The 27156-nt window shown below is 48.0% G+C and overlaps 1 protein-coding gene across 1 annotated transcript; it reads right to left on the bottom strand.

The window, feature by feature from the left end:
- Positions 1–57: 57 nt before the first annotated feature.
- CAPN14 (calpain 14) lies at positions 58–26523 on the bottom strand. The gene is made up of 21 exons (XM_045443800.1): positions 26264–26523; positions 24933–25002; positions 23994–24112; positions 23721–23857; positions 23085–23259; positions 22413–22478; positions 19700–19785; positions 18356–18430; positions 17127–17290; positions 15724–15887; positions 15192–15200; positions 12573–12778; positions 11566–11602; positions 10743–10799; positions 8946–9003; positions 6316–6380; positions 4940–5008; positions 3973–4051; positions 3247–3363; positions 2840–2895; positions 58–497 (listed from the first exon to the last, which is right to left on the bottom strand). The coding sequence occupies exons 1-21, from the start codon at positions 26486–26488 to the stop codon at positions 471–473; spliced, it is 2061 nt and encodes a 686-aa protein (XP_045299756.1). The 5' UTR covers positions 26489–26523; the 3' UTR covers positions 58–470.
- Between the last annotated feature and the right edge of the window lie 633 nt (positions 26524–27156).

Raw genomic sequence — 27156 nt, 5'->3', positions numbered from 1 at the left:
TCTCCCTCTCTCTCTCTCTTCCCCTCACAACGACCTCACTGTGCAGCCCTAGGGGTGCTATGTAATTTCCAGGTCTTATAAGTAATAAATCTTTATTTTTTCAAAGTTAAAAAAATAATAAATTGGACAACCATGGAGGCAGTATTGTTAAAGGTTGACATACCAACTCTGGAGTCAGATTTCTTAGACCACGTCAGCTGACATCCCTGCTGTGACAAGGTTGTGGCTGGAGAATGACAATTGGTCTTTACAAGTCCAAGGCAATCTTTGCTAACTCCTTTCCCTTTTTGCACACTGCCTATCCAAGGGGAAGGTCTGCAGAAAAGAAATCTTCCCAGCTGAGAAGGCGATGACTGGAGACACGGTCCTGAAGAACAGTAAATGGTCTGAATGTGGATTGGTTTCAGTCAAAGGCTACCTTTGAGCCACATGCAGAGTTCTCAGTGAAGGCAGACAGGGCTCCAGCCTTCTCAGGAGTACAGAGTCATCATCAGCCACTGAATATATTGGGGAAGCAAATTACGGTCAGTGCAGGCCCTCCTGTGACATTCAGCTAAGGGTGCTTCATTTCTCTGTCACCAGACCCTGGAGGTTGACACAAGACTTAGGACCTCCTCCCCCTCATTCCTGGGAAGCCACGGAGACAGGACATTAATGGATGGTTTAGCCAGAGGGACCACACCATCTGGTAGTAAGTATAAATCAACCTGAAATATAATCAACCTTGACTTCTCATGGTGCCGGTGAATGATGATAACCAAGATACAGGCTGATTCTGTATTCAGTTCTCAATGCAATTTTCTGCCATGAATTCAACTTGGCATGCTCATGACAGTGGTGTGCAGGTGTGTGGACCAACTGGGTAGCAGAAATCCATTAGAGTCTATTCTACATGTTTACATTTAAGGGCCCATTTGTCTGACAGCTTTATGTGGGTGTGATGAACAGCCCCTCTAACTCACACAGAGAGAACCTTTGGAGAAACCACTCCCCAAGCCAATTACATCAAAATGGTGATACTGATGATGGTGGCGATGAAGATGATAATGTGAAGTTACCAATGGCGTCAGAGAAAACCTGCGTGAAATTCTAACAAGTTGGCTGCCACTCCCTGTAGGCCTCCTTGGATGGCCCTAAGGATCTCTTTCTCATGGAGCCAGAGGTGGTTAGAGCTGAAGAGGGCCTTAGAGACCACCTAGCCCAACTCATTCATTTTACATGTGGGGAAGCTGAGGCCCAGATCTATTCAAGTTGATTTGCCTAGGGTCTCACAGCTAGTTACAGGAGTGCTGTGGGTTCTACCTGGGGCTCAGTCCAGTTCTCTTCCCGTGATGGCACATTGCATTGCTGGGGTCTGCTCAGGCTGTGGACTACCCTGTTTCATGGTGTCCTGCTCTCCCAGCTCTGAGTCTGCACTATAGAAGCACTGCTTGGGATCTGGGCATGAGTTTGGGGATTTGAGATGGAGATGGACCCAGAAGATTCTAACCATTGTCCCTCTAGTTGAATCTTACCTTCACACTCAGACGTGGCCATGACTGAGGTGAGACACATGCTGAGGGTCCCAGTATCTTGGGAAAATATTACATGAAATGGACATTTGAGGTCAAGGAAGAAACCTCAGCTTTTACTAGGACCTTTTTAAGCAGCCCAAATAGAAGATGTGTTTTTACAAAGAAAGGGCAGATGGTTTAATTCCAGATTCCAGTGTCTTTGCAGCAAACCCCACTTGGCACCACATCTGACACATAGCAGGTACACAGTAAATCCATGAGGTTTGAAGGATCGGGCAAGACAATCAGTGTCAGGCACAGATTTGTCCTCTCGGTTTATCGCCTCTTTCACTCAAGAAACATTCGTGAAGCTCCTATTACATGCAAAGCACACTGTATGAAGTTCAAGAAGAGGACATCCAGACAGATCAGAATCCCTACCTTTATGGGGAAGGCTAAGCCAGCTGTTGAGAAAGATCTGACCCTGATCTTTCCAGACATCTTAAGCCAATTTTGTCATTCTTTATACTCTAGCCAGGACTGCACACAATGTTCCCTCTAGAGGAGGGAGCCTTTCCTACTCTCCACTCTGCCTCCCTGGCTCCTTCTGATCTTTAAGGTTTCAACTTCGATGTCACCTCCTCCAGAAAGGCCTCTGTGAAATGCCCTATTCAGACCAGCTATCTTATTACTGTCTATGCTGGACTTCATTGCTGGCCTGGGTCTTCACCCCCCTCTGTGTCCGTGCCCTCTGCAAGTGACTTTGATGTTCCTCTCATGACAAGGAGAAGGCTCTTTCCCCAAGTGCTGGAAGTAGGCTTGGCCACATGACTTGCTTTGGACAACAGAATGAGTTGCAAGGCACGATGTGCCTGATCTCAGACACCCTGCATGTTTAAGCTCACTTCCCTGTGCTTCTGCCATTGTCCTGAGACCATGAGACTAGACTGGCCAGAGCTTCCTCAATGAAGGTACACCAGAAAAGCCCCCCGTTCACCCACTGATCATGAGCCAGCCAGCTGAGATCCACTGACTTCCAGCCACGTGGCCGGGGAGCTCCATGAGTGTTGCTGTCACTGCTGAAGTTAGGTGGATTTGTCACATGGCATTATTGTAATCATAGTTATTGGGTCCCCTGAGTCAGTCTCCTGGTCCCTGCATAGGTGCCCAGCACAGAGTGAGTGCTTCGTAAACAGCTGGCAAATAGACAAATAGGTGTAGTCAAGGCAGGGCTACATCCCAAACTCAGTAGAATGAAGGACCCAGAACCCTGGTCCTTCACATGGACATGCCATGACCACCTCTCTCTAAGATGAGGTGTGTCAACCCCACAGAGAAGGGCTTACCTCTGGCTTCTGGAGGTAGATCCCTTTGCCATCTTGGGTTAAGTTCTGAAAGGCATCTGTGAACATGCACCAGAAAGGAACACAGATGTGTCTGGAGACATTACAAACTGGTTCCTCCATCCATCCCCTCACCTGCAAACCCGGTTTTAGCCTTGTGCAGCCATGTGTGCACTTTACAAGTGTAAGTGAACTGCCTCAGACCTTTGCCTCTGGGACAGGCAGGGTATACATGAGTTTGGAGCAACATAGCTGGGTTTCTTGGGTGCAGAGCCAGCGTGCCCCATAGCTCCTGGCTTATTGTTTCCGCCCTGGTAGCTGTCTTCTCTCCTGCTTGGACTGGGGGCAGGTGGGCAATCCGTGAGGCATGCAGAGGAAGCACCGGCCCTGCCTCCTTCCCCCCAGCTTACCCTCCATGTTCTCTGCACGCAGCATCAAGTGGACGAAGCTGACAAAGTCCATCTGGAGGTTGGGGCCGCCATAGCGGATAAGCATCAGCTGGCAGACGTCATTGCTGAGCATGATTCCTGCATTGAACACAGACTCCCGCCATGTGTGCTGGGGACCTCATATCCCCTCCCCTCCACCTGAGGCCCCTTGATTGAAATTGTCCCTCCCCTTCCAGGACCTGAATCCTGATAACACGGGGATCTTCTTTTATGGGGCTCATTAGTTTAATTATTAGCCAATTTTCTTTGTCTCATCTCAACTCCCCCTTCCTGCCCCCTTCGGCCACCGGCATGAGGATCTTTTTAGCGAGCGGGTTACCGGCCTTCAAGGTCGGAGGCAGTCTATGCAGCCGTGGTCAAGAGCATCCGCTTTTGAGCCTGATCATCCTGGACTCAAACTCCAGACAACTTACCTAACTTGCCTGAGCTCTAACTTCTCCCTCTGTAAAGTAGGGATTATCCCACGGTGTTGAAGATTACATGAGAGAGTGGATGTTCCAACCCCCCCCCCCCCAAATGTTAGCTATGACCATAGTGATAGCAATAATAAATCCTTCTGTTATTTGCAGATCCACATCTCTGGGCCTCTGGACTCAGGGAGCAACTGTGCACATTGGAATTACTTCAGAAGCCACGCACCCCTCCCCTCCCCGCTCCGCCCGCAGCATCTGCTCGGCCTGCACCTACCTGCATCCCTCATGGCAGCCTGCAGCTGGGTCCTGTTCAGGTATCCTGAGTGACTGCTGTCGTGCTTGTGGAAAACCTCCTGCAAAGAAGCCACACGAAAGGCTCGGGAACCAAGCATTTCTGTGCACCACATGAGAGCCCCCCCCACCCCGCCCCCGCCATGCCCCAGCATCCACGCTGCTATTGGCCAGCGTGAGGCTCCTCCAGCAGCACCTGCTGCCAGCATGAGAAGAGGCAGAGGGTCCGGGCTTCTGAGAAAGGGAGCGTTTTTTGCTTTTGCTTTTGTCACGGGGATAGACAGTCTGCGTATAGCAAAATGTACTTGATTGAGGCACGTCATCCTAAACCTTGAAGGGCTTCCAACTTTCTGACTCAGGAAGGTGAGAGGGACAGTTGTGAGTAATAACTGGAAAAATGGGAAGAAGCCATTTGATGCAGGACTTTAAATGCCATGCTAAGGAGTTCAGACTTTATTGGAAGACCGTGGAGAGTCTCAAACAAAGCAACATGATCAGACGTGCACTTTAGAAATCCAGGAGACTATCTGGGACCCTGGGTGGCTCAGTCAGTGAAACGTCTGACTTCGGCTCAGGTCATGATCTCACAGTTCGTGGGTTCGAGCCCCGCATCGGGCTCTGGGCTGACAGCTCAGAGCCTGGAGCCTGCTTCGGATTCTGGGTCTCCCTCTCTCTCTGCCCCTCCCCCTGCTTGCGCTCTGTCTCTCAAAAATAAATAAATGTTAAAAAATAAATAAAATTAAAAAAAAGAAAAGAAATCCAGGAGACTATTGCAACAGGCTCTCTGAGTTTGGGAGAGAGGGAAGGCTGGCCCACCGGAGGGAGAGCAGAGCAGATTGGGTGAAGAGTGGGGTACACAGGGCTGAAGGGGTAGTGGTGCCTCACACAGCTTTGCAGAGCTGCTGCCTCTGCCCCTCCCGCAGGGACGTGTGGTGAAGACACACTCTTACCTGACACAGCATCAGCTGCTTCCACAGGTCCCTGAACTCCTGGATGCTCACGGTACCCGACGCATTAAGCTGATAGAAGGTTAAGGTCAAAGCCGCCAGGGGAGTTGCACTCACACCTCAGAGCGGCAGCTGGCCCTCCCCATGATGGTGCGCGGTTTGTGGACAGCCCTGTCCCGTGTCTGATCTCCCTACTTGGCCTCTGCTGGCTGGTCAGTCCAGCCCACAGCTCCCTCGCCCTTGCTAGGAAAGGACAGAATGAGCCAGAACACAGCCACACTGGGAGAAGTCTGATCACGGCGGTGATGATGGTGATGAAAACAGCTACTGTCTAGTGAGACAGGAGAGTTCGACCCAGCCAATTTGATGTGATTTAAATAAAAAACAGTAACTCTTTTTATGTTATTAATTGCTCAAACCAACTTCTGGAAGGGGTCAGTCACAGGGTGGCTCTTTTATTTAGTCATTTTAGAAAAGGTTAAAAGCTTAATGAGTGGCTTTGAGCCATGTCCAAATACCCCTGCCTCAGAGAGACTGGGTCAAAATATTGTCACACACACCTCCATCTGGGTCCTTCGGGTGGCTCTAGGACCGAGTTACACACTTTAATTACGTTACTTCATTTTCACCTCATAGGTGAGGTGGGTACTCACTCCCCTCTAGAGTGGATGATAAAAGAGGGGCTGATGAACTTCCTGCATCTGGTGATGAGGTTGGGACCTCCTGCAATGCCTGCGCACCTGACTCCTGTCCCGTGATGTCCATGCTGTCTGCAAAGTTTCTATAAAGACTGCTTTTGTATTCACAACCCTCCCACCATGCATTCACACACCTCTCTGTAGTACAGATAATTAAACTGTGATTAAATGGTTCACGTAGAAAGAGGGTTTGCTAGAAACATCGGAACCAGGAGGGCAGAGTCTGTGGCATGCACTGAACTTACTGAGCTCTGATTTCCTGATCTGTCAAGGCGAGCAGCCACTGCCCTGTCACCAAATGAAAACTTGGAACCCTGAGGCTCTTGTAACAGTTTCTTGTTACTTGGGGGATTGTTACTAACCACCACCCAGCAGCTGCCTCATCCTCGCTATCAGGAAACAAGATTATTTTTAGTAATAGCTAATACTGAAAATGTAATCGATGACAGCACTAAACACTTCGCCTGGGTTACCCCATTTGCATTCTCCCACTGATACTACAGAGGAGCTGTAGCATCTCTATGGTGCACACAAGGACCTGGAGGCACAGGGAGGCTACATGATGTGTCCAAGATCACACAAATAGTAAGTGCTTGGGCTGGGATTCAAACCCAGGCAGCCTGGCCCAGAGCGAGGCTCTCCACCAGCAGCATGCGTCCTGCCACAAACCTGAAAAGATACATCCAGTAGGGCCAGGATCCCCTGGCAGGCTTCCAGGCTGAAGAAAGGCTGGGCACTCCCCAGACCTGCAGAGGGACAGAAAGAGTCTGCATGGGGCCCCGCCCTAGGACTGCACAGCCCTTTTCTTAACAGTAAGAGGCAGCACTATCTAGGCCACCTGTAGGTTCTAATGACTGTCATTCATGGGGGGTAGCGGGAAGTAGAACAAGAGGGCAGGGAAAAGAGAGAAGGCTTAGTGGTGATTCCTACACCCAAAAAGCACCATAAAACCCTGCAGAGAACACCTGATTACAGCCTGGTCTTCTTCCACAGAGGGTCAGATGAATGGAGCCCTGTGTACCTAGGAGAGAGGTACCCTCACAGAGTCACAGGCTCCCAAGTCTGAAAGAGATCTGAGACATTAATTTGTTCAACTTCCACCTAAATGGGAGGTTTCTTTCCTCAGGTGTTGGTGGATGGTCTGTCAGTTACGGGTGCTCACTTTTTCACATGGTCGGATAGCTCCAGTCAGGAGAAATTTATGTTAATTCCGAAAGAACCGCCTGCAAAATTCAATCCCTAGTCCAAGTTCTGCCTCCAGAAGAGCATGAACAGACATCTGTCTGCTCTTCGATGTTTCTCCTGCATTTTAAACATGGCTTCTAAACCCTCTCCACCTTCTTCTAGACCCTATGCTTTGCCATCTTCTCTCTAAAATGCAGAACCAAGATGGGAACATACTCCTTCAGCTACAGTTTGATAAGCAGAGAACAATGGGGCTATGACTTCCCAAATTTTCAAGCTGCATTTCCCAAAAATTATGTTCCAAAGATGATGTTCTGCAGAGAAAGTGTTTTGAGTTCAAATACATTTGAAATATTTTGTATCTATAGACCCTTTTTCTCCATTCACCATGCATCTTAGCATATAATAGGTACTGAGGAGCCAACATGGAAATTTTGTTTTTGTTTAATGCAGAATTTCCCAAGCACAACTGACCACAGAATCTAACCCCTTTTATTTCATGGAACACTTCCTAAAACTTCTTAGTCTCTAATCTTTCTTGCAACACAATTTCAAAAATACAAATCTAAATGTTTTCATTAAATATAGCCTGAATTCAGATGAGCTGATTTAGCAGCAACTTGAAACTGTTAGCTTGTGTTAAGCTCCAGGTCAATGAAATTAACCAGATATCTTTCACATAAACCTCCACAAAAATGAGATCTCTTCTTTTAGGAACTTATGCAATTAATTTTTAAAAAAATAATGAAATGGCAGTTTTTCATTATCAACCCGACTCTGTTTCATCTTTTTGGTTTGGGGCACAGTCTGTTGTGAGCATTTTCAATTCTGCTATCTATTATGTTAATGATTTCTCCCAGCTTTGTGCCATCTGCAGATCTGAAAAGCCTACCTCCCATGTCTTCTTCTGAGTCATTGATAAAAGCTGGGGAGATGAAGGGCACCACGGGTAGAAACCAGAGACCCTCGTCTATACTTAGAGACTCTCATCTATAACGTAGAATTACCCCTCCGGTTTTATATTTATATAACTCTTGGGAATGGAACACATCTCATGTTGCTACTTTCCAACCCACATGTCTTAATTTATCATCAGATAGTTTACCAAGTATTTTGCCCAAATCCACAGTTCTCTGATCTGCCAATCCAGAAATTCTCTCAAAGGACTACAAGAAAGCAATTTGCCCATACACTCTTTGGAACACCATTTTGCATGCTTGTGATCAAATAATCTAAAAAATTATAAATGTGCACAAGCTATCTCTTCTAGATAATTTCCCTAGATTTTTCCCCCCAAGATGTGGGGGAGCTCTTATAGTCTATAATTTCTAGAATCTCTCCTTCTGGCTCTTTTATGATACCTGAATTTGGCTTTGAGGAACCATCTGGAAATTATTCCAAACCCTGAGCTATACAACACCCTGGACTACAATTTGTTTGGACTTGAAGTCTTGGTTTCACATAAAGGAGAAGTAATAACATATCTTAGGTGGCAAATACCCTTTAATTGTTTGGTTTACTTTTTTCATTTTGAAGTCCTTCTTCCTCCCTAGAGAAATCATGTTCTTCTCTCTTAAAATATACATATAAACATTTTTCCATGGACTTTAAGCTTTCCTAATAATTTTTCTCAAGCGTCATATGAAGGCATCCACACTAGCCACTTGTAGCCCCCTAAGGGAATGTGCTCCCCTCCTTCGATTTTTATAGGTTGGTCAATTTAAATACGAGTTCATTAGAACGTTCCCTGGTCAGCTCGTCAATACTTAAGATTTATGTACCAGCTTGGGTATGGTCTTCCACACAGAATTTATATGCCAAGAAGTACTCGGATATTCTACTCAAATTCTCACGCTAGCAAAACTTCAGAAATATTTATTTTCACAGCCATGTGTCTCTACACACCCCAACTAAGCAAGAAAACCTCCAAAACCAAAACACTATTTTCCAAGCTACAGAAACTTCTCTACTGCTTTCTCAGACCACATGACCCCCTGATGTAAGACACAGCTGTCTGGGGGACCATTGTGCAGCAATTCATGTGCTCCACAGGGGAAAGAGAACAGACCCAGGGTTCAGCAACGTTGTGTCCCCGGAGTCCTACAGGATGACTCTCAAATACTCACTTGACCAGGTCATGTGGTTCAGGACCTTCTGCAGCTGCACTGCGTTTATTTCTGGACACTGAAGGGGAAGCAGAGTGGCAGGAGAAAACCATCATTACCGAAGGCTCATTAGATGCAGAGCGGCCGCCACAAAAGAGGGCTGGGAGTCCACTCCCGCATCAGCTCAGCATGGTACACATGCCATTCTGGGTGGAATAAGTGATGCTGGGGGGTCAAGTCCCGAGGACCCCAGCAGGGCAGGGCTCTTAAGAAGCAGACTAATAATGGTGATTTTCAAATTGGGTTTTATCAAGATGCTTCAAAAGTTCGGCAAGCTATTTGGTTTGAATTTGATTTTATTTTTTAATGTTTTATTTTTGAGAGACAGAGAGACAGAACATGAGCAGGGGAGGGGCAGAGAGAGAGGGAGATACCAGAATCCGAAGCAGGCTCTGAGCTGTCAGCACAGAGCCCAATGTGGGGCTCAAACTCACGAACCATGAGATCATGACCTGGTCTGAAGTTGGAAGTCAGATGCTTAACCGACTGAGCCACCCAGGTGCCAGTGAATTTTATTCTTAATAAGGCATCTTCAGCCAAGGCTCCAAATTTTATTTCAGAGTTTCTCAGAAGCAATCCTTTACATTAACATTTAACTTTAAAAAATATAAATGAAATACAAGCAACATACAGTTGAGCTTATGAAATAGATACATACTCACAATATACCTTTTTTTTAATCTGTTTTTTACATATTGGGGTTCTTGGTGAGATTCCATTAGATAAAAGGACTGCAACAGAAAATGTTTGGAAACCTCTGGTATGGAGGAAAACCTTTATAACAACTTATGTAAGAGTCTGACTATCCTCTCTGACTACATTATGCAAAATTCCAGGGGTGAATACGAGAGAACATAGGTGCAGGCACATAGTGAATTAAATCCAGTGTTATGAACACAAGGAGCTCATGGTCTTCTAGTTTTAATGACCTCACTAAGGTGTCAGACCCCATATTTCTAGAGTATTTCTTGCCGTACTCCTCAATGGATTTAGTGCCCTAAAGGTTAGGGACAGAGGGGCCTCCAGAGCCTTGCACACATACCACTGGCCTCCTGATCTGGGTCAACCCAAGGAAAGAACTCAAGGGAACCAGGTATGTAGCCCCAGGCCCTCCTCTTCCCTAATGCCCTCTTACCAGCCCTATACCTCTCTAGGTGACCACCCAAGGGATCTTTCTCCTTGGGCTCTCCCAGACTGCTAGGGCTTGTCATGACCATGCTCTGAGCCACTACCGACACTGACTCTTGGCTCTACTATAGTCCATTTTCTCAGGGATTAAAGATTAAAGCTGTTTCTCCTACAACTGATCAATGTTGCTTCCAAGAAGAGATATGCATTTTACAGGAGCCTTTTGGAGACAGTCCACTTTCCCCCAGTTGTCTAAAAACTTGAGGACTTAAATAGAAAGTGGCAGTCTGGGGGCGCCTGGGTGGCGCAGTCGGTTAAGCGTCCGACTTCAGCCAGGTCACGATCTCGCGGTCCGTGAGTTCGAGCCCCGCGTCAGGCTCTGGGCTGATGGCTCAGAGCCTGGAGCCTGTTTCCGATTCTGTGTCTCCCTCTCTCTCTGCCCCTCCCCCGTTCATGCTCTCTCTCTGTCCCAAAAATAAATAAACGTTGAAAAACAAAAAAAAACAAAAAAAAAAAAAAAAAGAAAGTGGCAGTCTGGCAAAGAGCAGCCTTACATCGTGCTTCGTACACAGGGTCAGTACACAGTCCCCGGCTTTGCCCACTGCTCGCCACCATACCCGGTCAACTTACCTTTTCAAAGAGTTTAGTGAAGAATTCATCCTGCCCTTCATTTTTGTCTACTATTTCCTGTAGGAACAGACACACAGAAAGACTTAGTCGTTCACCTGGATACGTGGACGCTCATGGGCGCACTAACGTCTCATGACCCCCAGGCCCCAGAAATCCCTAAGTTTGACCTTGTGCACTGTCTTAAGTTTTCTACCACCATGTTCACACATTCTTTGTTTCTCCAATTCTCACTGCCTTTGGGGAAGTAGCAAACAGTGAAATGGGCAAAAGAAACATCAGGTAGAAAGAAGCAAAAGCAAGTAAATGTATCACCCATGTACCTGGGGCTCTGGACCCTCAATGACAAGGAGGTGACCAGAAGGATGTGACGTGACCAGGACAGCTCCTCTGGTGCAAAAACAGCAGAACCTGGGGGTGCCTGGGTGGCTCAGTCGGGCCTGACTCTTGATTTCAGCTCAGGTCATGCTCTCATGGTTCATGAGGTTGAGCCCACATCGAACTCTGCGCTGACAGCACAGGGCCTGCTGGGGATTCTCTCTCTCTTCCTCTCTCTCTGCCCTTCCCCCACTCATGCTCTCTTTCTATCTCCAAATAAATAAATAAATAAATAAATAAATAAATAAATAAATAAAATTTTTAAAATTATAGAAAAACAGCAGAACCTGGGTGCCCTCAGGGCACAACAGGTAATGAAGTATGGGTGCCATGGAGTAGGGTCTGCAGGATCTGCCGACTTTCCCCCACAGCCTGAATGTGAGGGGAGAAGCCCACCATCTTGGCTTTGGAAACAGTCCTGCATGTAGAATTCCACTTGCCTACGTACCTTAGAGAAGACAGCACTGGAATTGCATCCAATTTCACTGAGGGGAAATAGAAGGCAGAATTACTTCTTGGGATCATCTGGGGAGCACTTTGGCCAACAGTCTCCCTCCCCTAGGAACACATCTTCCAAGTTCCTTAGCTGTGTGCCATGTGGGCTTTGCCCAGCTCTTATGCCTTACTCTCACATCTCCTGCTTGAAGTTGACAGAGCAGCCATGTGGCCCAGCACACTGCTTGTCTCTCCCAACATGCCTGGCACTGTTCCTCATCTCCCCGCCTTTGCGCAACCAAGCCCCTTTTGTTGTCTCCACCCACATCGAACTACTCCTACTCATACGTATGACTTGGCACCGACAGGCAGTGAGGCTTGAGGTCAAGTCAAACTACCCAGAGCCAAACCATGGAGAAAAAAAGAAAGGGAACTGGATTCTAAGCATTGAAGGGCTGTCGTGTCAAAACAATCATAAGCAGAAGAATAAGTTGGGCTGGAATGTGTTTGTATATTGATTCACCTACACACACTTATGGCATCTGAGCCTGCTCATTGATGACGGCCTCTCCTCATCTGCCCAATCCCCTCTATGCATCTCCTAGAAACTAACACCTCCCTGAAGTCAGCCCTGTCTCCCCCCAGGACCATAGAAGGTTGGCTCAGATGCTCTTCCTTGGTGTTCTCCTAACACCCTGTGCAGATAAATGCTTGCACTGGATGCAGGATAGCATAAATAACTACTCATATGTCCCGTCCCTTCCAGGCCCTGAGCTTCCAGAGGGCAAGGGCCAAGCCTGTTGTAGCTCTTTCTCTTGAATGTCTAGCAGACTGTTCATTTGTTAGAAGGAGAGCGGGGAGGAAGAGGAGAAGGATGCTCTCCATGCAGGGAGCTCCCTGCTCTCCCTACCCCTCTTCTGTGTTGGCCACAGACCCCGTCCTCTGCCATTTCCACCTCATCTTCTGTATCTCCCCTAGCCCCAAAAGGCCCCCACCTCCAGGGAAGTCCCATGTCCTTACTGAAAGATGTGCTTCCTGGAGAATACTCTCAGGACAAACTCTGCTTCCTGGCCAGCCTTGGATGTGCAGGGCACAACGAGGTATGTCCCTGGCTCCAGCTGCAGTTCCTGACTCACTTCTTTCTCTGTGAGAAATGCTTCAGGCCATCTTATGGGGGCATTTTTCCAGAAAAACTCAGAGGGCAGTCTCCTCTGGTCACCATAGTGCTGTGGGTGGAGGACGGAAGAGTCCCAGTTAAGGTGATCCCCAGGGTGTGTAGCCTGGCCTGGGGCCCTTGGCCAGGAGACAGGATAAGGTGGTCTCTGATTAGCCAAACCCTACTGCTCCAGGGGAGGGGTGAAGGGGTGAGGAGTGGAGATGAAAGAATAGACCATGACAGGGATGGATACCGTTGCTGGAACCCTGTGCGAGGCTGAGTAGACATGTCAATTCACTTGACTTTATGTTAAAAACAACATCATATACAAATGATGTGAGAAATGTCACCAGGCCTGTACTTTCCATTTACGGTTAAGGGTGTGAGGCTCAGACAAGTCAGGTCATATACCCAAGGTCGCCTAGCTGGTAAGAGTCTCGGCCATGGTTGGAACTCAGGGCAGTTGAGCCTCCAATGTCCATGTCCTTTGCACTTCCCGTGGCAGTCCCCATGTATGCGATACAACTGCAAGGTTAATTATGACATGATTATGGTCACCCATACAGGTGGACCGCCAAACATCTCCCTGCCTACATTATAACAGCTACGTACTGATAAATTGGACATTCTACATCATCTCAGTGGAGGGGAAAGAGAGTAGGACAAAAGTTCACAGGACCTGAATCAGGGCTCCGGCTCTGACATTGCCTGGACACGTGTGGGTTTTTTGTTGTTGTTTTATCTCATACTCTCTTTCTCTCACTCTCTCTCTCTCACCCTCATTCTCTCTCTCTCTCTGTCCTTTCTTCCTCCTTTATTTCTCTATCTTTCCCTATCTTTCTCTCTTGCTGCCTCTCTCCTTTGTTCTCACTCAGGGTTGTGGAGGGAGACAAGGACCATAAGCAGGATCCTCACTCTAGTTTATATACAGATAACAAAGACATGACCTACCCACATAAAAACATATTTCACAGATTCTACTCAAGGCCACAGAAATAAAATAAATCTCCTGATGATGCATGCTTTCTTTATCAGATGATGAGAACTAGGGAATCATCCTATTGCCATCTTTGCCTTGGCCTCTAGGAATCTCAGAACTAAATTTTATATTCAGCCATATTAGCTGTCCTAGGTTTAGGGCTCCTGGTAGAATCAACTGCTTACTTTATCCATGTATGACTTTTTTCGTGCCTTTAAACTTTTTTTAAACTGTATTTATTTTGTGAGAGAGAGAGTGAGGGGAAGGACAGAGAGAGAGGGAGAGAGAGAATCCCACACAGGCTCCACACTATCAGCACAGAGCCTGATGCAGGGCTTGAACTCACAAACCACGAGATCACGACCTGAACCAAAATCAAGAGTCGGATGCTTAACCGACTAAGCTACCCAGGTGCCCCTTGTCTTTTAAATTTTGAACTGGCTTATAGTTTTGTTCTGTCTATAATTTAATTGTAGGTTGACGTATATATATATATGGGAGATATATATATATATATGGGGTATATATATATATATATACCCCATATATATATATACGTCAACCTACAATTAAATTATATACCCCATATATATATATATATATATATATATATATATATCCCATATATATATATATCTCCCATATATATATATATATCTCCCATATATATATATATCTCCCATATATATATATATATATAACCCATATATATATCCCATATATATATATATATATATATATATATATATATATGGAGAGGGAGAGAAAGAGAGAGAGAGAGAGAGATGCATGATATAAATAACTATTTTTAAAATTTTATAGGCAACTTTGGGAGCCTTCATGTTCCCACAGGAGGGAAAAAACCAAAACTGACCCAAGATACCTAATGCAAAAATGGTTTCTGTTAAAAAAAAAAAAATCAGTTTAATTCAGTTTAATCAGTTTAATGTCAAATAATTAAGTTTTCCACTCCTGTTTCTTTGGGACACAAAACAATAGCTGCCACCCTTTTGGAGGCTGGGATACCTCAAACCTTAATTGATCCTTCTAGGCTGCCACTGCAGGTAAGGGACAGAGTGGTTCTTGCCCTCTGCCTGGATTTCTGTCCTACTTTCCCAAGCCTTTGCCCCTTGTCTCCAAGGAGATGGGCTGCATGGTCTCCCAATGTCCCATATGTTATAGATCTGTTTTATTATGAGCTTCAAAACTCAGGCAAGGATGTGATTACCATTCTCCCTATGCTGTGACAGCCTCTAGCTATTTATGTAGGGATTTAATAAATTCTAAAATTTATTGGTTCTGCACCAGGCTCGGAGACCTCCCTATAGATGCAGAAGGATTTCTCAGGGTCCTTGGCAAGCACTCATTTCTTCTACACACACGGGCAGCCAGCATTTTTGCCAGACATCCTCGTAGCTCCTTATGTAAGGCTGCTACGGTCAAGCTGAACCTCACGGGTGACATCACTCCAAACCAGAGCCAGCTGGTCAAGTGTGGAACTCACCTTGCTCAACTGAAACACACAAAAAAAGAGAGACCTCATTAGGCACGAATCCAACTCTTGCACAAGCCCTAAGTGACGGAGGCTGATGTATAGGGAGGCTGTAGCCAGAGGCCCCCTTCCCTCCCTTAAGACTTGCTGTTCTAGTCAGGGACATTTTAATCCATCATCAAGAATTCTGGAAAAGGGTGAGGGAAGGCAACCTTGGCTCCTTGGGAGAGAAAAAGAACACCAGCCACCAGTACTGATTATAGAAACTGCGTGCCGGGCACCACAATAAAGCCCTGGTGCGTGATGTTCTTTTACTCTACCCTTTGCATAAATATCATCGTCCCCACTTTACAGAGGAAGCTGATGCTCAGGGGCAAGGAGGTGACTTGTTCCAGATGACATATTCCTAAGGGACGGAGCCAAGGCCTGCACCCAGGTCTGTTTGTAGACAGAGGCAGATGGGGAGGAAGTCGGGAAATGGAAGAAAGGATGACCAGTGGTGGGAGATGCCCCGTGAGGCCACATGCCCCCGAGGCCCACCTACCCTAAAGAGGTAGAAGCCAATGGCCAGGTGAGGCTTCCAGTTGCGGTGCCTGTGCCTGGGCTTCTGCAGCAGGGACACCAGCACGCTGCAGGGCATCGGAAACCTCCTGCCCTCCTGAAGGCTCCAGACAGACAGCAGGAACTGCGGGTTCTTCCAGAATGTGTCTGCAGCAGAACACAGAGAGGTGGGTCAGGCCTCCCCACGCCCCTAGCATCTGGCTCCCACAGACCCAGGGTGCCTCCCCTGGGATTGCCACCCAGAGGTCCATGTGGACAGAGTCGGGTTCTCAGCCTCCCCTCTATCCACCCTCCCACTCCACCTCCTCACCCCGTGTTCTGCCATAGACACGCAGACCGGAGTATTCTAGCTGCTGTAGCCCCTTCACCCAGCACACTCACTGCCCGATGAAGTGACTGCATTCATGAATGGAGGAGAACATGTCCATGACCTCAGGGAGGTTTGCATTTTAACACGGACCAAGCCTTAGCTGAAGGGCAGCTTGAGCGTTGGGGCGGACCTCTCTGGCAGGAGGGGGGAGCCGGAGCGAAGGGCACCTGGCCATCTGAGACCGTACCCCATGGGTCTTTCCTTCCAAAGAGATGGCTCAGCACCTCCATTGTGGAGAAAGGGACACAAAACCTCTCCAAACCTCTCCACTTGGAGAGTTCAGACACGTTTGCCCCCTGTAACCGGTGAGCTAGGAATCCTTGATGTTATGTCACTACCAAAACCGTAGGCAAGGAGGGGCCGATACAGATGATAAAGTTACCATTTCACTCCTGCCTTTAAAGGGTGGTTATCTCGGGGCGCCTGGGTGGCTCAGTCGGTTAAGTGTCTGACTTCGGCTCGGGTCATGATCTCACACTTCGTGAGTTCGAGCCCTGCGTCAGGCTCTGTGTTGACAGCCTGGAGCCTGCTTCAGATTCTGTATCTCCCTCTCTCTCTGTTCCTCCCTTGCTCTCTATCTCTCTCTCTTAAAAACAAATAAAGATTTAAAAAGAAAGAAGGAAAGAAGGAAAGAGAAAGAAAGAAAGAAAGAAAGAAAGAAAGAAAGAAAGAAAGAAAGAAAGGAAGGAAGGAAGGAAGGAAGGAAGGAAGGAAGGAAGGAAGGAAGGAAGGAAGGAAGGAAGGAAGGAAGGGTGGTTATTTCAGCATGGAAATGACCTTGTCCTAAAATCAAAGATTTAAGCCACCCTTTTACCGTGGCATGTGTGCCGAGGAGGACGCAGCCCAGGGCCAGAGCACACAGCTCAGTCAGTGAAGTCCCTCCACGCCTCAGCCAGATGGCCCATGCAGTGTGAGGGCCTCACCACCATCCCCAGCAGCTCTGCCCGCATCCGCACCCCTGCTGGCCAAGCTGCCACATTAGCCCCAAGGGCCCAGGCTCCTGTGCGCGTGCTTACCTCGGGGTGACTTCATCGGGCCACCGGCCGTGATCCCCTTTTCCCATCTTCCCTCCCGCATGGTGTATGTCCACTTCTGGCCTACATCCTGACTCAGCAGGCCCGGGGTCAGTTTGCAGATGACCAGAAGCATGAAATGTGTTTTAAAGTCCTTCAGTGTCATCCTGTGGAGAGGAAGAGGGAATAGCATGACGTCTCCTCATCAGGACCAGAGTGGGGGCTGGAACCAAGCTGCCCCACCAGCCCCAGCCCCACACCACACCCTGCTGAGCTGGCCTTGGACACAGGAGAGCACAGCTGGCTAGATAAGCGTGAGGGTGCATCGGGGGTGATGGACCACCCTCCTGCCCCCTACCTGTGGCTGCAAGCAGCCTCCCACAATGGGTGCCTGGCGGCAATGTTCCTGTTTCGCGGATTGCGGTGATAAAGCTGAACTGAGGCGCTCATAACTAGCCAATTAAGATACAAATGTTTGATAATATTTGCACAAGTCGGTTCTCAATTATAAATTGAAAAATTCTTAGCCCCTACTTGCCAACTTTGTGGCTCAAAGCGTGCTAGCCGAACTGGCTGATGCTCAGTTTACTTATCTGTAAAGTGGAAATAATAGTATTTTCAGGGCTTTGCAGTTCAGTGATGACTTCCAAAGAGAGAGGAGTCGCAGCGGTCTAGAACGGGTGCAGAATGGGAGAAGGGGGCCCGTGGGAACAAGGGTGGAAGTTAAAAGCAAGGGCAAAAAGCGAAGGGCAAAGGGAACAAATGGGGCTCATGTCAGACACCCAGAAACCATATTAGCTCAGGGTGTCTTGGTGGCTTTTCATAAAAAAGGGGTGAGTGGCTTTGGGGCGGGTGGGAGTCATGTCATGGCGCTCTGGGGGGTGCAAGTGAGATGGCTCAGAGTTTATAATCTCATCTTCCTTTCAGTCCAGGAAAGGCAAAACCTCAGGATTGAGGGCATTGAGACAGAACGCAAGTCAGAGAGAAGGAGGTGGCCAGCCAGCCCTCTGCTCTGCTTTGAGGGTCCACTGAGCCCCACACCAGCAGTCACAGGTCTCACTGTAGAGACTGTGACCGTTTGCAGGGGCTGTTTGCCCGCTAGACTGCGGGCCCCTAGTGGGTCTTCTTGATCTCTACACAAGAGGTGCCTGGCATACACATGGCACCCGATAAATAGGCTGGGTACCCAAATGTAAGCTAGGGTGTTTGTCCCGAGTCCCCGAGTCAGATACCAGAATTCTCCGTCATTGCTTTTCCTCAGGAGCAGAATCTTCTCCTTGGGGCTCAGTAGCTCCCACATACCCGAGCTGAAAATAGAAAAGGGATGTTTCCAGGGGGGGATGAAAGGGTTGCAGAGGACGTGGCAGAGATGCTTTAGTAAATCCTCTGCCATGTCATTATTTACCTCATCTTCATGCTGCTTTGCAGACAACCACACCTCACGTCCTGCTTTATAAAAGTAACACGTAACCTTAACTCATCCCTCACTGTGCCCCAAGCTCTGGGCCAGGCTCTCGACATACTTTCTCTCATATAAGGCTGACCACAATTTTTATTGCCGTTCTACACATTCGGAAACAGAGGTTAAAAGAGATTAATTCACTTTCCAGAAGTCACAAAGTTATGAAATGTCTGAGAGTATTTGAGCCTACATTGGTACTCTGTATTTTCAAAGCCCATGGTTCTGAACTTCCATTGCTGACCGTGAAGGAGTTAAGGCTTCCCTGCGTCAATTCCCCACCATAAACAACTAAAAATGGGATAAAACATTGAAACAAACAAAACAAACAAACAAAAAAAACCTGTTCTCAGATGTTAGACAGCAGGCAGCATAGGGTTCTGACCCCGAGAGAAGGGGAACAATGTCACCTAGACCAGTGTCACCTAGACTCTGCCCAAAACTAAATACCTGGAGGGTGACACAGGGAATCACATTCCGATAATAGCGATAATAGCGGAAAGCCCAGAGGTCATGACCGGTCACCAGACGGTTGAGGCCAATCCAGATCGTCTACCTCTGACTCAGCAGGCTCAAGAGCACACTGAACCAGGAAAAGAACACTGGGTTAGACTCCAAACACCTTGCTCGAGTCATGCTGAGAGACCTCGAGGAATTCCTTCGCTAAAGCATCAACATCGTCATCCGTAAGATGGGGATAAAACGCCCTACCTTACAAGAGCATTGGTCAGAGGACTAGAGGTAATGAAAATTCAAAGTGCTTGGTGGAAATACGCAAATAGGGAGACTTCTGCACATGTGAAGTAAGTGCAATTTTTACTTCCAAATAAATAAAAAAATAAACATGGGAAGGGAGAAAAAAAATATTCAAAGCCGCTTAGCACAGGGCTGGCAAGCTCTCAATAAACATTAGCTCAATTATTATAATGAATGAGAACACAATCTATATATCATTAAGCATCTCATGAATGTGAGAGCTTGACCTTCACAATCTGAAAGCTCCCCTGTCAGGCTGGAGCCCAAGAAAACACTTGTGAATTTGTGTGCAGGCAGCCAGCTCCTTTGCCGGCTTGCCCCGCCCCCTCCTGGCCCCTGGCAGCCGGTGTCAGGCGCTCACCTGTCACTCCAGTCCCCTTTCCATTCCACTTTGCCCCAGGGGTTCCGCAGCTTGACTAGATATTCTGGTCCGTGTCTGCAGGTCACCTGTGCAAAAGGAGTCGCAATTTAGGTGGCTGGGCTGAGTGCCAGATGCAAATGTTGCAGATATCTGGGTGGGACTTGTGCCTGCCAGATGAGACCTTGAAAGGGAAGGTTAAAGGCGCTGAGGGTTAAGAGAAGAGAAGAAGGCTCTGCTGCTTCTTAGCTGCTGAGACCTATGGCAAGTTCCTTAACTTCTGTGTTCCCTCATCTGTAAAGTAAAGCTAATTGTCACATCTCGCTGCAATGGGTTGAATGGCGGCCTCCAAAAGTCCCGTCTACCCGAAATCTGTCAGGGTGATCCTATTTAGAAAAAGGCTCTTTGCAGGTGTAATTAAATTAAGGATCTCAAGATAAAATCACCCTGGATGAGGGTGGATCCTAAATCTAGTGACAAGGGAAGGGAAGGAGAGGGGGAAAGACACAGAGGAGAAGGCCATGTGAAGATGGGGGGAAAGATTGGGTTCTGCATTCCAAGCTAAAGAAGCCGGGAGCCACCATCAGCTGGAAGAGGTGAGAAAAAATCTGCCCCCCAGAACCTTCAGAGGCTCTCATGACCCCTTGATTTTCAGACTGCCGGCTTCAGAACTGGGAAAGAATACATTTCTGTTGTCTGAAGCCACAGGATTTGTGGTGATTCCTTATGGCAGCCCCACTTGGCTAATATGCCCACACCCAGGGTTGTTGTAAGGATTGAGTTAACATTTGTAAAGCAGTTAGGACACTAGTTAGAGCAGAGTAAGTGCTAAATTTTGTTAAATATGTTAAATAAACATGAAACAAAACATAGGCATAAACATGTAACTGCCATACTGAAAAGCTGCAAAAATAATACAGTTTCTTTATTGACCTCACCCTGCCCTTCCCTACTGTTAACAGTTTGCATAAGCAGGGTGTAATTACCAACTAAAGAAACTGAACATCAATCAATGAAATGTCAAGTCGACTACATCTCATTTGTTTAAATGGATTTTTTTTAATGTTTATTATTTATTTTTCAGACAGAGAGACAGAGTGTGAGTGGGGGAGGGGCAGAGAGAGAGAGAGAGACATAGAATCTGACACAGGCTTCAGGCTCTGAGCTGTCAGCACAGAGCCCGACGCGGGGCTCAAACCCACGAACCGTGAGATCATGACCTGAGCCTAAGTCGGACGCTTAACTGACTGAGCCACCCAGGCGCCCCTGTTTAAATGGATTTTAACAGGTAAAAATACATGGTTCAAAACAAAAATTATATGAAAAGCGCTGTATTAAGTAGTCTCTTGCCTACTTAGACCTCTCCATTTCCAGCCATGCTTCCTTCCAAACCCTTTGAATGCTTCTGTATTCAAATATGAATATATATTATTATTGCCTTTTTAAAAAAAAATTTAATGTTTATTTTTGAGAGAGAGACAGAGCATGAGTGGGGGAGGGGGAGAGAAAGACAGAGACCCAGAATCCAAAGCCCGAGGAGAGGCTCAAACTCGTGAACCACATGATCATGACCTGAGCTGAAGTCAGACACAACCGACTGAGCCACCCAGGCGCCCCTACTGTCCTTTCTTTCTTAAAGAAAAAGTAGCATACGATATAAATTCTCCTGTCCCTCACTTTTTCTACTCAACAGCTTTCTGGAGATTTTCTGAGGCACTGCATGAAGCACTTCTCATTCTTCTGCAACAGCACACTGACATAAAAATCTAAGTTTTGTTAAAGGACTATGAAAATAAGTGAAAAGCTCTTGGCATGCACACACACACACACACACACACACACACACATGACTGGTGCAGATCTGGGAGGAGGAAGAAGTCAGGTTGCAGTGGAGTTCAAGAAATTTAAAACAGTTAAAGGAAATCAGGGACTTGGGGACATCAGGCCCTCCAGGGGACATCAGAGGGTGTTTAAGACTGAACCGGTAGATTCCTTACCTGCATGCTTTTCTGTGTGGCCTCCTCCACCAGGAGTGCCCTCACCAGCCACCCTTCAGGGGCCAGCTCAATGTCACCTCCTCTACAAAGTCTTTTCTGACTTCCCCCAACCCAATCAGGAGAATGTCTTCTCTCCTCCCTCTGAACGTTGAAATCCTTTTGTCTATTCTATCGGCCCCCCAACTTTCGACTTTGCTTTCTTACCATTCTTGCATATGATGTGTCTCCATACCTGACTATAAGCTCTGTGTAGGCAGGGACCCTGTCTGATTCATCTTTCCCTCAATGGGGAAAGAAAGATGAATAGCAATGAAAAGAACCTGAGAGGTTGACAAAAAGGAACTTCTGAGAAAGAAGTAAGAATTTGGGTGGGAAGCCCCAGATATGAAGGTCATCAGTGGCAGCCCAGAGTGAAGGGGTCTCAAGGAAGGGGTGGAGTCCAGCAGGGCTGGATGGCTGATCGGCTGGGCTGCCACAGGGCAAGAGGGACCGGGATGGTGCCCCACAATGGCAAAGGCCAGACCCACCCCATCACTCCAGAACACAGGTGCACAGGTGCAGGGCACCCACCACCTGCTTTAGCAGGCCTGGAAAACCCATCAGACAATTTGCCTTTCTAGACTGGGCACAAATAATAACACGCACTGGAGCCTTGCTGAGAAGCCTTGGGAGAGAAGGAGAGGGGCCTGAAGAGAAAGAAAGGGGCTGGTTCCACCCACCTTTCTGATTCCTGTGAGGGTATAGGCATGGCCGCCCACCAGCCCGTTCTCCAGCACCCTCTCTTTCTGTGGAGACAAGAGAACTCCTGTCAGCCCACTGCTAATGGTTTATGTGGGGGTCATAGGGACCTGTGTGGTCAAAGCAAGGGCTTAAGGGGAGGGCTGGGAGACACCCACACTGTGTCCTCACAGTGGTCAAAGCTCTTCGGCACCCACAGTCTCATTAGGGCCTCTAAATCAGGATGCCATTCTGCAGCGAGCCCCATCCCATTGTACACAGGACAAACTCAGATTCAGAGCTGCTAAACCATCATGTGGGTTGGCATCATGGGGTGGCATGGCAGTTGCTCCTGGAGGCAGGGCTGAACCCAGAGCTCCCTACTCTAGTTAGAAGTTCTTGGTTGTTACTAAATCAGGCAGTAATAGTAAAGCATCTTGCCCCTGGGTGATACTTAGTCACTGTCAGCACCCTTGTCTGCATGCCGTCTGCATACTACTGTGGCCTTGCCCACCCGAGGGTTCTGCATGGCCGCTCTGGTTTGAACATCAGGACTCTAGGTGTAGGAGCTGGGTGGGAGTGTCAGGGCCCACACTGCGGTGAGGACAGAAGTTGGTGGATGAAGGGGATGGGAACAGGAGAGGACATTCTGCCAGCACACAACCCACTCGCACCCCTGAGTGTGTCTGGCAGCCAATGAGGGTTCTGCTGTAGGTGGCCCAGGTGAGGATGTCCCAGAGGTTGCCAGGAGCCTCTGCTGGCTTGATGGTCATTGTCACCCCTCCAGTGAAGTCCACAAGTGCTTCAGACACCTGTCCACGCTGCAAGTCTTCATAGGAGCCAGACAGCCTGCCCGGGGAAGGAGTAAACATGGGAGGAGAGGGGAAGGGGCATTTGTATTGTAGCCTAGGATGATCCAAGTGAGTCTAGTGAACCCCCTGTTTGGTTCTTCTCTGGGCATACACCTGTTACTCCTTCCTTCCATCCCCGGGGCAAAGGAAAATCTACACTCTGACTTCCTGTCCTTGTTAAATAACTCCATCCATTAGAGAAAAGACAAAATTCCTGACTGCTTGTTCAGATGGGGAAAAGTCTACATAAGAGATTCTGGATACATCACTTCTACATTCAAGGAGCCATGCCTCAGTGGCTCTTGTACCTCCTTCCTCTTGCACTCTCCCAGCATTGATGAGTTAGAAACAGAAAGACAGAGAGTGGGGAAGGGAGGGGTAGGGAAGGGAAGGGAAGGGAAGGGAAGGGAAGGGAAGGGAAGGGAAGGGAAGGGAAAAAATTTCTGGTGGTTGTCTTACTTAGCATAGGCCTTTTCCAGAAGAGCTCCCCAGAACACGTTTTTGTAAGTGGAAGAGACAAAGACCAGCTGGCCAGCTGTATTCACAGGAAGTCGGTCATCTATCACCACAGGAACCCACTTCCCAAAGTGCCAGAACTGGAAGGAGAAAGTGTCCACTGGTGAGTAAAGATTGCCATGGAAGGCAGTCAGCTCAGGAGGCAAAGACATGACTCTTCTAAGAACCTTCTTTCCTATGGCTTCCTCTGGGCTGGGGCCCCAGGAGGATACTCACCCAGAACTGGAAAATGCCGGCATAGTTCTCAGTGAAATTCTGATTCAGGGGAACGACACGGCTCAGGATGTCCTGATGCAAAGTCAGAGCTTGCAAAGCAGCCAAGAACCAGCAGTCACCTAGGCCAGAGAGTACAGTGTCTGCATGGATGTACCACACATTCAGGCACATTCTACAAGTGTCTGCATGAATCTATTGAGGACCTATCACATGTAAGAAATCCCTAGTCCCAATTGCTATCCTCTCTGGACTTGTAGCCTAGTTTCACAGAAGGGAAAGATCTACTCAGAGGAAGACAGTTAGGAGGAGGTGGAGAGGGGCATTGGCTGGAATCTCAACTTGACACCAAGAATCGAGTCAGATTCCTGGACCAGCTTTTAGCTTCCTGAATGCCACATCCTCAGGAACTTGGACCCTAATACAACCAAACTTTTCTAAAGTCCTACCTCTGTAAGTGATTTATGTTCTCCTGAGAAAGCCTCAGCTCTCTCTGGACTCCATTTTTCTGTCTGTGAAATGGGTATCACTACATTTCCCTTCCCCAGTGGCCAAGGTTTTTTTTTTTTCTATTCCCCTAAAAGGAAAGTTGGGATGAGAATGGGCTTACTTGGACTCTATCTGGGGTATCTAGTGACTGGTGTGCTGAAAAGGACTCATTAAGGGGACTAGAGTAGAGAGAGCACATTCTCCCAAGACAAAACTTACACCTGTCAACTGGTAATGAGGGTTATTGTTAGGCAAGTTTGGGCATTCCCATACATCCTCAGAGGACCAGCTGTTATCATTTTCCCAGCAAGGCCACAGCACTTCAAGGTGGAGTTCAGGGTGGCCATTTTCCCCCATTGGGATCTCTCACTTCTCCTCTTCCCCACCCTCACTCTGGGCTGGGCCAGGCTCGCAGGTGCCAGGCCTATGTCTCCAGGGGCTGTGCAGACTTACCTACCACTCCCTGGCACAGGTCCAGCCTTTTGGTGTCAGCAGAATAGAACTGGGGATTGCTATGCAGCTCCTGCAGTGACAGACGGAATCATCCTTCTGACCAAGAAGAAGTTCCTGGAGCTACAGCGACTGTAGTTTCCCATACCCCAGGACTGGACTTATGGGGATATAGATATAGGATACATGTGAAAGCAGGGCTGGCCCAGACAATCTGGCATATGGATTCAGCCCACCGTACTTCTCACTCCTTCTTGCAGCCCACATAAGCCGGAGTCCTGGAGAAATCTGTGTGGGCACTGAGGTACAGGGCTTGTACCCACAATGCCTTTTCTTAGAGCTTCTGTTTAAAATGGAAGTATGTCTTTTGGAAGGTGTTCTCATGTTTTCCTAGAGATCTTCACATTCTCCTCACTGTCGTCCTACGCCTTCCCACCCCACCCTCCAAAATAATGGTTTCTTTGCCTTTCTATGCTGAGACATGGGGCACGGTGGTGGTGGGAGGTGGGGAGGGGTGGTCTGTGCTTCATGGGAAGCACCGAACCCCTGGGGTTCTGCACTGGCACAGCTCTCCTGAGGTCAGGTATATGGCAGACTCTATGTCAGCAGTTTCCAAACTTTCTGGGAAAAGTAGAATCTTGGCTGCTCTCTAGATTGGGAAGCCCACTTGGGAATCTTATGCACAGAAGGGACTTGGTCTGGGGCTGCAGACTTTGATGAGAAGTCTGGATGGGCACCGAAGAGTAGAGAATTTGTAGCACACACTGACTTTACTTTGTTATAGATGTGACTGGGAAATCGTTTGTGTAAATCAAGTTTGGCGGGGGCCAGACTGCCTTTGAACACATTAAGTCGCCTTTTAAAGGAACCATCAGAGCACTTTATAAAGTGAAGAATATTGTTGTAAAGTGATTAATAGCTTCTTAATTTACGGGTTCCATGGGCCTGACTTTGGGGTTGGGAGTGAAGATATGTGAAAATGTGTCTCTTTGCAGATGGCCTCAGCAGAGACTCAGGGCGTCCTACCATCTTAGATGAGGTCAGACAGTACTTTGGCCACAGCTGCCCAGTGTATTTCTGGGGAGGAGCTGAGGGAGAGGCACACCTCAGACCTCTCTCAGCATCACCCCTGGTTTTCTCCATCTGGAAAATAGGAATGTGGGCACTCCCCCATTCCCCTCACATGGAAATCAATGACAGTGAGTAAGATGCTGCATCTGGAACACTCCACCATCCTTTGGTCTGGGTTGACTTGGTGTGTGTGTGTGTGTGTGTGTGTGTGTGTGTGTGTGTGTTTGTGTTGAAGGGATGCTTCCCCACAACTCCCCCCTTACCGGAGGCCTCCTCCACTGCAGGCCGGGCGGCAGCTTCCGCAATAGGGGCCCGCTGCCCACAGAGCACAGGCTGGCCGGGAAGCTGTCATCTTCAAAGAGGCGGCCTTCCATCAGGCACCTTTCCCTCAGGGCCTTGTAGTCCTGCTTGGGGAGCTGCGAGGAGCCCCCCAGTGAGTTCTTCTGCCCCATCTTCCATCTGCCTCGGAAAGACAGACACAGAGACATGGCAGAGTGTGGATATGAACTCTCAGGGTCTTCTGGGATGGTCTCTGTTGCTCCTGGAATGGAGAGCCGATGTTCAGTTTACTTGCTGCATCCAGAGAAGAGAAGGATGGAGAGAAAGTGAGATGGGCTGGGGCACCTGGGCCAGTTCTTGTCCTAGAGAGTGAGGGTCCTTGAGTGCTTGTCCAGTGCTGGGGCTCGAGTTGGGGGTCCAGGCTCCACTACCAAGGCCTGAGGGAAAAGAGGGGTGTCACCAGCCTTAGGCTGGGTCCTGGGCCTGTGACCATGCCAATGTCACTAGGACACTTCTGCTTAGCAGGGAGGCGGGGAGGAGGGCAGCAGGAAGCAGAAGCTCAGTCCATTGGGCTTGAGGGTCCTGGTGCCAGACAAGGAAGGAGCAGTGGTTGCGCCTTCTGCCCTGCTCCGCAGAGCCTGCTTGCCATCACCCCTACACTCGCACACGTCCTTCCTCCTGCACCTTCCCCGTCTCTGGCTTTCCTCATTCTATATTCTCTTCAAAATTAACTCCTTCCTTAAAGACATTTTTGGCAATATTAAAAAAAAAAAAAAAAACATTCACATACATATCATGGCAAATACTGACAGTTGTCTCTACCTACCCATTCACTCCTTTGCCTTATTAATAGGATCCCAGTTTGGGTCACTCAATT

The sequence above is a fragment of the Leopardus geoffroyi genome, chromosome A3, assembly GCF_018350155.1.
Source record: "Leopardus geoffroyi isolate Oge1 chromosome A3, O.geoffroyi_Oge1_pat1.0, whole genome shotgun sequence".
NCBI lineage: Eukaryota > Metazoa > Chordata > Mammalia > Carnivora > Felidae > Leopardus > Leopardus geoffroyi.
Note: the sequence above shows the minus strand (reverse complement) of the source record. Positions and strands in the feature narration are given on the sequence as shown.

Bases quoted from the DNA above. Each gene is read 5' to 3' on its own strand.
- CAPN14 (XM_045443800.1), bottom strand. From the start codon at position 26,488: ATGTCTCTGTGTCTGTCTTTCCGAGGCAGATGGAAGATGGGGCAGAAG. The intron at 25,003-26,263 runs GTAAGGGGGGAG...CTGTCACTGCAG, and splicing joins TGCAGTGGAGGAGGCCTCCG to GAGCTGCATAGCAATCCCCA. The intron at 2,896-3,246 runs GTAAGCTGGGGG...GCATGTTCACAG, and splicing joins GCGTGCAGAGAACATGGAGG to ATGCCTTTCAGAACTTAACC.